This window comes from Ascaphus truei, chromosome 2, assembly GCF_040206685.1.
Source record: "Ascaphus truei isolate aAscTru1 chromosome 2, aAscTru1.hap1, whole genome shotgun sequence".
Lineage (NCBI taxonomy): Eukaryota > Metazoa > Chordata > Amphibia > Anura > Ascaphidae > Ascaphus > Ascaphus truei.
The window spans coordinates 121,353,849-121,365,992 of NC_134484.1; the positions used below are offsets into that span (position 1 = coordinate 121,353,849).

General features: G+C 41.3%; 1 protein-coding gene across 18 annotated transcripts in view; it reads right to left on the reverse strand.

The window, feature by feature from the left end:
* Positions 1–12,144, reverse strand: part of DTNA (dystrobrevin alpha) — a 373,309-nt gene that overhangs the window by 124,602 nt on the left and 236,563 nt on the right. For all 18 annotated transcript variants that reach the window (XM_075584537.1, XM_075584521.1, XM_075584542.1 and 15 more), the window contains exons 7-8: positions 8,457–8,562; positions 718–884 (exon numbers count right to left, since the gene is read on the reverse strand). In XM_075584537.1, the coding sequence (XP_075440652.1) occupies positions 718–884; positions 8,457–8,562 (273 nt within the window). The remainder of the gene's footprint in view (positions 1–717; positions 885–8,456; positions 8,563–12,144) is intronic.

Sequence of the window (12,144 nt, forward strand, 5' to 3'; positions counted from 1 at the left end):
TTTAGACTGTATTAAGAGTGGCAGAATATAATGATATTTTTACTTATATAATCATGTCTATTTTTTTCAACTACTAGAATTGCACCACGTGCAGAACACTACTTACTGATTTATTCTGGCGTTATATAGCACCCGTAACAAAATAAGAATACGGCAACTTCTACCATTTCTGGCACAATTCACTAACGTCTGAACTTTTACAATAGGCTACAGGGGCTCCCCCCCCCCCCCCCCCATAAAGCGTTTACAAGATTTGCTCCACCAATTGTAAAGCTTATTGCATTAAGGAAACAGTAACACAGTACATAGTTGCAAAGTAGCGGAGGTTGCAAAAAAGACATACAGTACGTCCATCAAGTACAATGATTACAAATCTGTTCAGTAACTTCCCAGCATGGTAAATGTGCAGTAATCAAGAAAACAATACCTGGGAAAGTGACTTTCACTCCTCCTTACCCTTCTGTTTCATCTGGTCGCATTATTTACCAGCCAGACTCCCAAACCTTTTTACTCTTCACTACTGCACATAATTATTTACACAAGTCTGCTTATCCCCTCCTGGAAGCTCCCTGTACATCCTGCCCAGAGGAAGAGTTAGAGTAATAATCTCCCTCCCTCTCCAACTTGTTCTGTAGGTGTCCTATATTTGTGGTTACTGCTTTCTCTCACAGGCCTCTTCTGCGGTGCAGCTGCAGTGTCCGGCCAACCTTCTCTTACCCATGACGTGTACTCTTTCATTTGGTGCTGGTTGCTATGGGACCCACTGGCGTGTCCCCTCCAGAAGCAGTCCTGACAGAGCTGATAATTGTGACACTGCTGGCAGCGATAGCGAAATCCCATCATGCTCTCACTATGGCAATAGGAACACTCAACAGGGTGGAAGACTGGGAGAAGAACACAGATCATAATAAAATTAGCCGCAGGACCGTTTTGTTCGGAAAATCCTCACACATTTAAACATATCGGACTAATTAGGCACATTATTGCATGCACACACTAATATGAGAAAAGGCTTGTTAAAAGGTGTGAAAATGGCTCTCTAAGACATCTTTTCCCTCCTTGTTTAGCTATAAGCCAAGTGTTGATCTCTCCACTTCAGTTTCTTTAAAAAAATTCTATCAAAGCTATGTGGTGAACTGAAGTGACTAATATGTTATTTTCTCATCTAAAAGGTGTGTGCATACTGGGAAGTTCGGTAGCAGTATCGCTGATTTAGACACGACGCAAAGAAGATACAATAGTGACAATCTGAACAGTGGCACACTAGAGATCATTTTTCAGTGTGCAGGTGCACTAAATCTATCTAGTATCAGCCATTGATTTCCAGGAAGATACTTATTGGTGGATAGCCCTGGGGCAGACAAGACATTGGATGTTCTCCTAGATACAGTAGTCAAGTACACCACCCAAAGCAATAAAAGATAAATGTTTTGGTAATGAAACCATTCCACATGATGTTTTACTATGTATATTGGGGTGATTTTAGGACATTTTAGATAAAGGCAAACCTGTTAATGGAGTCGTATACACACAAAAATAATTAAGTGAGCACAATATTATACGTGTCACCCCAAAGTGTCACATAAAGTGTCTGTGGAGTTAATACTGGAGTTATCATTTGTGGATGCTCTCTACATCTTTTAATATCATTAAACCTGATGCATACTGAATACTATGGACTAATTTCTGATTTCATTTCCTCACACAGGTATGTTTGTTTGATTGGAACCCTCCAATCAAATTAAGCCCATCTGCTATTGATCTTTATTTAACATCTACCTGGTATCAGCTGAATAGACAGACACCTCCCTTAATTGTTATTCAAGTGACTGTGTGTTAGAGTATTTAAGTGAGTCTATCTTGGCTGTGAGCTATAGGGCTGTGTTACCCCAAAGTGTCACATTAAGTGTCTGTGAAGTTAATACTGGAGTAAGAAGTAGAGTTGAATACTACAGGAAGATCTGGACTATGCACTTCAAAAACTACTTAAACCTTGTAACCGTGAGAACGTGACTTTCTAAATGCTCTGATAATTTGTACTCTTCCTATCCTCCAATACCTGATTTAGTCTCTCCTTCTGCATCTCACTATGCCCTCCCTATTGCTTTTTCTGCTTAATGTCTCCTCACTCCTTTGTAAATGTTTCTGTTCTCTCCAACTTCCCCACTCTCCTCCTATCCACATTTCTTCATCTCTCCTCCCCTCCACCTATGTGTGTGCCCATACACTACACCATTATTTATACACCTCTTTCCCAACAACTTCCTTACCCCTCAATAAAAAAGCATCCCAACAAACCCTCTATTCACACCCTCTTTCTACTCCTAACTGCTGCTGGGATTATCTCTCCTAATCCTGAACCCAGACATAAACACACCTGCTCTCACCCAAGCCTCCTTGCCATCTCCCCCCATGCAAATGCTGTTAACCTTCTGATTTAATCCTGACCAACCTTAAAACTTGCCCCACAATTCAAGCATCCCAATAGCCTACACTCATGGCTATTGTCCCACACCCACAGTCACTACTACCACCCATTGTGACCAAGCACTGCTTCCTTCACCTGCTGTCTCTGTAAATTTTTCATCATACCACTTAGATTGTAAGCTCTTCATGCAGGTATTTCCTTTCCTATTGTCTGATTTTGCTACGCTTATTGTATTATTATAATTCCCTGTACTGTATTGTCTTTGTGAAGCGCTAAGTACACATTTGGCGCTATATAAATAAAGACATACAATACTAATTTAAGAAATGTTCAGCTCATTAGGGAGATCATGACATCTTCAAATATAGAAACAGACACAGAATATGACGGACAAGGAGCTTTGGCCAACCTAGACTGGCAACCTCTTACAACCTACCTGATTTTAGGCTTTTGTTACCAATAGACATAGAAATTAACGGCAGACAATAAATACTTGGCCCAAGTCGTCTTCCAACTTTCCTACAGTATGTGTTCTGAAACCTCAAACCATATTAGATCTTTGCTTTTATTGCATTAGTTTGGACGTTTCTTTAGTTTGCTCCCCTAGTCTTCCATATTTCCTTATAATGTAGGGTACTCTTCAGTCTCTGCGGTGCATCAGTAATGTTTTCATTATTCTGCTGTATTTGCACCTACAGTATGTACTGTAGGACACATTTCTGTGCATCCATTACTATTTGTGCCAAGTAGCCCATTCTTTTCAGTCTTCCACTTCCCATGTTCAGAGCATATGTTGCTGTTACTTTCACACTGAACGAAAAAAGGATCCTCCTCTTGCTTCTTGTTGCCCAAGTGTTTGAAACCCCATTGCTGGCCCATCACAGTCGGCTTTACTGCAGTTCTGGGCAAATTCCCAAATTTTAGAAGGTATGAAACTTTGCCAGAAATCACCAACTGCGAATATCTTACCTTGATATCAACTTTTGCGAGAATTATCCTGCAATATTGGTGAATAAACTGGCAAAATGTGGTGAATTTTATGTGTGTTTTGTGAATGTTTGTAAAATGTAAGCAAAAATGAGAATTTCCCACTTTTAAAATGGGCAAATTGCAAAACGCAGCCCATTCGCAACTTTCGCTGACCGAACTGGGACAAATCCACACAGATCTACTGCACATAATCACTAGTTTCTCTATGATCAACCCAGAAAATGCCTGCTGCCCTTGTTCTAAGATGACAAGCTTCAAAACCATTCTTTATACAGCAATTTATAAGACTCGCATTTAGTTTGGCTACAGCTACCCAGAAAGTAATGATAAAGTAAATGGAGAGTTACATGGTAAAAGGCTTCTTGCTATTTTTGTGCTTTTAGAAAGAAGTAAAAGCCTGTAAATAACAAGAGAAGGCCATTGTCTATTTGTATGCTTGTTTTTCTTTGCAGCAAGAGTATGCACAGCAGAGCAGGGCACATAGGGAGGTTCAAGGCACTATCCTTGGTCTCATGCGGTTACGAGACAACAGGGGCATTTAACAAGGGATGCTTTCATTATGTTCTAGGCTTTGCTGCTTTATGATTTTATTGGATAGCAGTCTGTCAGCAAAGCTGTGGGCTCACAGAACACCTAACAAAACAAGAACTGCTATTTACAACCGATAACCCCCCCGTTCAATGCATTCTCACAAAATATATTGTCCCCTATATCTTTTTCCTCCTTGTGGGCTCATTGTCGTCTCCCATAGATTCTTTTTGTAACTCCACGTTTAACATTTTCCTGTCTATGTGACCCTGTTACAGCATTTACAAGGTCAAAAATGTACCATCTACATACTGCTAATGACACTCTAACAGCACTTTATCCCAATTCTGCTTCTTTATATTGCTTCTAATCACTTATCAGTGCCAGATAATGACTGTCGTGTAATGTTAAACTGATAGCTCGTTCGTCACAAGCTGTCGCAGCACAGTTACTCTTTAACTCAGAAAGAATAGGGGACACAAGCCTGAAGGTACCCCTATGGTTAATTGTGTATGGATACCATTCCCTACCACACAACAATGACCAACACTAAAGTCTTCTCCTACAATATAGTTTTCTATGTTAGAGTTTAGATGGCAAAACGTTCAATTCAGAGAGAAGCCTTTCACCAAAGCCACTCAATAAACACAATAATAATTGAAACTCCATGTATGAGAGTTGTATCTCACAATAAAGGTTTCTCTATTGCTATTATTTCTACAGAAACATGTTGGACCTAACTATGCTCCAATAAATATTCAATATTTTTAATTTGAGTGCCTGCTGTTTTTTTTTAATTTTTAGGAATTTATAGGTATAAAATGATAAACAAATGCATTGCTCAATTTGAAAATAAAACTGCACAAAAATGGCAATCTCCAAGAATTAACACCTTAAATATGTCACTGTATTTATTTCGGGTTGCTGCAGTGGGACGGACTACCCCTTTAATACCGTTCTCAATCAAACAAAAATACCTGCTGTGCATTATTTATATATATTTTTTTATTTCTAATGTACATCAGAAAAACATTTTTATATTGTACAAAAAATGGGGTAGATTTGTAGGTTGTGATACCTTTAAGGGGAATAATATTAGAGTTCTTATTAAATGAAATTATAGTGCAGAGAGCTTATAGGTGTTTTCTTTTTTCATGCGCACACTATAATTTAATCTAGGAAGAACCCTAATACTTGTTTCCTAAAAGATATCACAGCATACAATTAACTTTAATCTATAAAAAAAGAAGTGAAAGCACTTTGCTAAAAAGGTGTACAAAGCATACTTTTGTCCTATAATCGATATAAATTGTGTAATTCACAAAAAATACACATTTTCGCCTCTTATTTTGTAAAATACGAATACAATAGCATGATGCATACATTCCTGCAGGATTTTATATGAGCAGAAAAGCACAGTTCAAGTTTGTAGTTTCCAATATTGCAATCAAGTCAATTAAGCTCCATATTGCACAATATATAGATTTCAAATCATTGTAATGTAATTAAATATCATAAAAATGTTGCCATATTTACAATGTTACTTGCACACAATTCTCACAGTATCATGGGCTATGTCTGTTACCAAGTGACAATGTGAAAAGAAAAGTGTACCGCGCACCAATTTGTAATCTTAGAAAATTCACAATAAGTGAATCAAATAAATATGACACTAAAATAGTGTTAGAAACACATAAAATAATGTTCAATAAAACATATACAGGCATACCCCGGTTTAAGGACACTCACTTTAAGTACACTCGCGAGTAAGTACATCTCGCTCAATAGGCAAATGGCAGTTCACGCATGCGCCTGTCAGCACGTCCTGAACAGCAATACCGACTCCCTACCTGTACCAAAGCTGTGCGCAAGCAGGGAGACTATAGAGCCTGTTACACATGCGTTATTTATATCAGTTATGCACGTATATGACGATTGCAGTACAGTACATGCATCGATAAGTGGGGAAAAGGTAGTGCTTCACTTTAAGTACATTTTCACTTTACATACATGCTCCGGTCCCATTGCGTACGTTAATGCGGGGTATGCCTGTAGTGAAAGTTAATAAACAAATAATGACTTAAGTGTCTAAAATAACATCAGTGAAGTGGTAGGATACAACTGTAACCTTAAATACAGGGAGTCTGCAGCTAATCTGATGATGGCTCAGCATCTAGGTTCTGGTACAGGAGAAACATGACAGCGCACGGCTCATAGTGTATGAAACAAATTTAAAGTGCTAAATTGCGAGCAGGTAAGTATTGCACGTACAAGATATTACTATTATTCAGACATTACGTGTCAGGTGGAAAATGGCTAAAGCGCTCAAATGCAGGTGCAATGAATAAAATAAGCCAAACCACTAAACCAGGGTACTAATAAGAATAATATAGTACTTAATGTGCAATAGTATGGGTACTATCCTCCTGAAGACAGGTGGTAGATGGTACAAGCCCACTCACCCTCAGTCTCATCGGCAGGTTCCCCTGAAAATAAGCAATACTCACATCCTGGTAGTAGGTAGGCAAGGATCCTTGAAAAAGAACGCTGTGACGTTCGAAACGCGTTGGATGGGTCTCTTGTCACATTAAAGTGCCCTTTTAATCATTTTTTCGTTTTGGGTCCTTCCTGCTCCGTTTTTGCTGGTGCGCTTTTTGGTCTCCCTTTTCCTGTTATTACGTGTCAGGTACAGGCTACTCCTTTGGACTATGCATCTCAGGAAATCAGCCACTCCAAGCGTCCGCTGCGGTTCTGTCCTGAATCGCCGAAGAGGGATCCTCACGAGACGTCTGCGTGGGTCCTGGGTCCAATGTAGATAGCCTCCAGTAATAAGGGGCATGCAAACTGGAACTTGCACAATATTGCAGGGAACTCCCAACACTGGTGGCGATGAACGCCAGAGGTACTACATAGATACTCCACAGGACCCAGGACCCACGCAGACGTCTCGTGAGGATCCCTCTTTGGCGATTCAGAACAGAACCGCAGCGGACGCTTGGAGTTGTTGATTTCCTGAGACTCATTGTCCAAAGGGGTTACATGTACCTGACATGTAATGTCTGAATAATAGTAATATCTTGTACGTGCAATACTTACCTGCTCGCAATGTAGCACTTTAAATTTGTTTAATACACTATGAGTCGTGCGCTGTCATTTTTCTCCTGTTACCAGGTGAGTTTGTAGGTATCATTATTATTTTGCCATCCTGGATTGTACAGTTCAGAGGAACAACCAGTGTCCGTCCTTTTCTGCTGCACTGCACGCGCTTCCTCTGGGGCGGAGGATACTTTTCCTACCATCTGTCTTACTCTACACTTAATCTATACCTAATGATGGTGAACTGGAAGACAAGTCTGTTAGTCACTGTCCACAGCTATTTTCCGGCATCGTATTGAAAAAGTATTTGTTAGCAGCAATGCGATTCCAGTGGGAGAACATGTCATGTTAAAGACACAGGTTGAGTGGGGTGATGAGTGGGGGGAGCCAAGTGTAGAGTGACCCATGTCCCCTTCTGAATGTGCAGAGGATAGCATGATACATCTCATCACTTAAAGATACACTGTAAGGCTACGATCGTACCAGCTCCGGCTGGGTGTGTGCGCGATCCAGTGACGTCACTGCTGAGGTCCGGCAAAGGGGCATGCGAACTGAAGTCAGGAGGCAGCCGGAGGAGACAGGGAGGCGTGGCCATGACCGGCTCACCCTCATTAGCTGAGCCGCTCACGTGACGCGGCCGTCACCTGCCGAGAACAAATTCTCAAGTCTGTTTTCCTGTCTGCCTTTCTGCAGTTCCAGGCGTCACACTGGGTATGTGTACTTTCATTTTATTGTTGCCATTTGTTATTGAGCTGTGTGGTGGCGCGCAGCGCAACACTGCCAGACGCTTTTGGTATAATCACGGCCTAAGGTGGATTTGGAAGGCTCCTATGCAATACATGCGAGTTAGTATTTTATCTTCCTTTTATAATCTGGTGTATAGTAGGTCTCAATCAGGTCTGAAGATTCAGTATATGTGGCTGAGTAATGGGAAAGTATTAATAATAGTTTTGAGAAATGATATGTCCTTCTATTGTTAAATTATTAAGCAAAATGAAATCACAGTCAAGATAGACTGTAGGCACAGATAATGATGGTCTAATTATGTAGTACGTGCAGCTCTGAAACTGCACGCAAGCCAACGGAGAGCGGATGAATTTGAGTATAGTCACAATAAGGATGTAGCAAAAAACAAATAAATGGATATCATTGTCAAATTAGTAGTATATTTGTTATATTAAAAAAAAAAATAGATAGTCTAATTTCTTAAAAGGCAGGAAAACTCCATATGCGTATAATCAGTACAGTGATAATTTGAACTACTGTATTATTAATGGTCTACTTAGAAAGTACATTACAGAACAATATATACATATATACATATATACATATATATAATATATATATATATATATATATATATATTATATATATATATACGTTCAAAGTGCAATTTGTTAAAGAACTCACTTACCATTTTCTACATTCGCCAGTCGATGCAGAAGAGGTAACCATACAAGACACTGAGGTGGTGGGTCAGACATAAGTGTGTCCATGAAAGAATTCAAGGTAACTTTTTTCTGTTCAACACAAAATGATGAAGACTATTGGCAACACAGCAAAAATATGCACATGAATAAACATTTCTAGTTAGCAAAACAATCTATGGAACATACACAATATTCAATATGGCCCATCTCTTTCATGCAATTAGTGTTATTCGTGATCGTTTATTTTTTTTTTTTTTTTCCACAAAAAGGTTTTTATTATTGGATTACAGTACATTGCATACAGTGTCTACCAACCCGCTATCTTTCTTTATTGTACTATAACCCAATTTTTCTTTTTTCTAACGTCCTCCGTTTTGACACAGACATACCGGGTAGACGCACTCACGGACCTAACAAACCAGACGGACACAGAAAAGGGGGGGGGGGGGGAGGGGGGGCGAGCTCATTGTCTTCTCTGTGTTCACCGAGTCTACTCTTGTCTATTCTCAAAGGAGCAGCTTGTACCCGTGGGCGTTCTACTTACCGTCTGCCCTACCTGTTCCCCTTTTACACGCTGTCTGTACTGGTTCCTCATAGGAGAATGCATCTAGTTATATTATGGCATGATGGTGGCGGTATTCACCCCCGGGATGTCCGAGTGGTCTAGCCACTTGGTCCAAATTTTGAGGAAATTTGTGCCGGTGTCGTTGACCAGACTCGTCAACTGTTCCATCCGGCAAATATACCATATTCTGTTCCGAATTTTTGTAATTGTGGGTAGGTCTGGGAGCTTCCACATAGCTGCGAGTTCGCACCTCATGGCTGTTGCAAAGTGTGCAGTCAATTTTTGCGCCGGTCTGTCTATTCGTGATCGTTTATTTTTAATGTATGGTAGTACAGCAAGTCCAACTTTTTCTTACAACAAATGACCTACAGTATGAGGGCCAAAAGCCTGAAGAAAAAGCTACATTTACAATCATAGAAGTGTCTTGTTTTGGTGGTTTTTTTTTTTTATTTGATTATTATTCCTGAATATAGTAGTTTGTTTTCTATTGGGACTGCAGCTTTTTAGTTATTTGAATGAAGTTGAAAAATAAGGCTAAAGCTGTACAATTGCTTCCCTGGTTTTAAAAATGTACACGGCTATGAGTGGGAATTTTCTGATTTTATTATGACACTAAGCCTCCAGCTAGGGCTTTGAAAACATAACTTCAGATGCAAAACAAACATGAGAATGAGTGTAACTGCAGGCTAATGTACATTAGCATAAAAGGCAGCACCTGTTAACATCCGTGTTTGCATTTATTAAGCAGTGCTATTCCGCGAAACACCGTACGGGCCTATTCAAGCACCGTTTTGTATATATGGGCCTGCGTGCTGTTCTTTAAATATGTAGGGACGTTCTGAACCTCAAAGGCAAGAGTGGCCAACTCCCCTCCTCACGATCCACAAACAGGTCAGGTTTTAAAGATATCCCCGCTTCAGCAGAGGTGGCTCAATCTTTGCTCAGTCTGAAAATCAAATCGTTGATTGGGCCACCTGTGCTGAAGCCTTAAAAGCCGGCCTTAAATGTCCTTAAAACCTGACCTGTTGGTAGCCCTTGACGACAGGAGTTGGGCACTCCTTCTCTAAGGAGTATGGCCTGTTCCAAATCAGGACCCATGACAACCAGTCTAAGCATTATGTTGGCTCGTGTCTGACCACCATCTTATTTCACAATATTTCGAGTTCAGCATGTTTAGTTAATTGATTTTAAAAATGCCCTGTTCATTTTTGCAACAAAAAGGTTTTACAAATTGCTGCCCTGACTGTAAATATACAATCAAGTTACATCTGGATATGCAATTGTAATGCTTTTTTTCCACCCTTTATTCTGTCATTTTGGTCATTTTGCATGCTTTTCTGTTTAAAGGTCCTGGTTGTGTGGGCCAATAGGAAGCCACGCCAGATGACGTCACAGATTGATATTGCCCCAAGGGACGTGGGAGCTTTGAACGCCGCCATTTCGAGAACCCCAGCTACCCAGCCGGAGCTGCTACCGGCACCCCCTACGTAAGTCTGTATTTCATCAAGTAGGGTGTCCCCGCAGCTGAAATGAACGGAGTTCAGCTCCAGAGACCCCCTACTTCAATCCTAAGTAAATAAAAAAAATACAAAAACGAAAAAAAAATGGTCCACTTGAATTGCTGCTTTAAAGCATCCGTATTCTCCCAGCCTCAGAGGACTTCTCACTAACCCCAATTCCTAAGATGTTTGTAGTTTTGTTTGTGCTTGTTTTGACACATGAAAAACTACAACAATGGCTGTGGGGTCATGAATAGAAAGTCACAATGTTATCTCCCGATGATGTTGCCACTTTCTATTGGCTGTGGCAGTAAACCCTGACCCTGCTGCCATTTTGTATCCATCAGTAAAGTATTCTTTGCCTGTGGACAAAACAGTTCCCTGAACGTCTAGAGCAGGGGTGAGCAAACTTTTTATGCCGAGCCCCCCTTTTCATCTATAAAATTTCTCGCCCCCCCCCCCCTGCCTGATGTAATCAAAATCACATGGAAAAAAAAAAAAAACCTTTATTAAAAGGTATGCAATATAAATCCAAATATGTTTAAATACTTACATATTTCAACAGCTCGCGCTTGCAAAATTAGGCTGCGTCCACGCTGCTGCTGAGAGCGGTGACATCACCAACTCTCCAAGCATGAGCACAGGGTGTCCTGCATAATTTTGCAAGCGTGGATCGGGGCTATTTGTGTGTGTGGCTGTGTGTGGCTGTGTGTGGCTGTGTGTGGCTGTGTGTGTGGCTGTGTGTGTGGCTGTGTATTGACTGCTGCTGAGCGCACATCAAAGTCAATTTTGTCTGTCTCCCCAAGCACCAAGCTTGGGAGAGCGTACGTGCACAAAGGCAATCATTTGGGGGGGCATTCATCCACCTCTTTGCTACCTCCCTTCCCTCTCCCCCCTTTTTTTCTTCCTTCCCCTTCATGCTTTTTGTCTTGCTATCCCCATTGTCATCTAAACTCCTACCTACAGTATTATTATTTTTTTTCCGTTTTCAATGTTGTGTTTTCACTTTCTTTTTTATTATTTCTGTACATTCATAGTGTGATTGATACAGTGGCAGCCTACCCTTTCACTTGCAGAGGATCGCAGCGAAAAAGGTTGCCAGCGGAGGAGAGCAGGAACACAGCGCTATTGCAGGGCAGACACCGGGAGGGGCGTTTGACTTCCCCGTGCTCGGGCGTGCTCCTCCCCGTACCTCCGAAGCCCCTGCGCGTGTGCTCACACACCATCACGTTGCCGCCACCTGCACTATCCTGTTCAGCCACCCGCACACATCTTCGGCTGCTCGCCCGTGCACATCTTGGCTGCCCCTCGCGCACAGCGTCTGCCGGCCCGCGCACCCAGTTTCCGTCGCACGCCGCCTGCGCCCCCCTAAATAATCTTGCGCCTCATTGCCCCCCCAGTTTGCGCACCACTGCATTACAACTCACACTCAATCAATCAATCACCACATACACACACTCACCACATACACTCAATCAATCACCACACACACACACACTCAATCAATCAATCACCACACACACACTCAACCCCCCCCCCCACAAACACTCAATCCCCACACACACTCAATTCCCCCCCACACACACACACACACACACTCAATCCCCA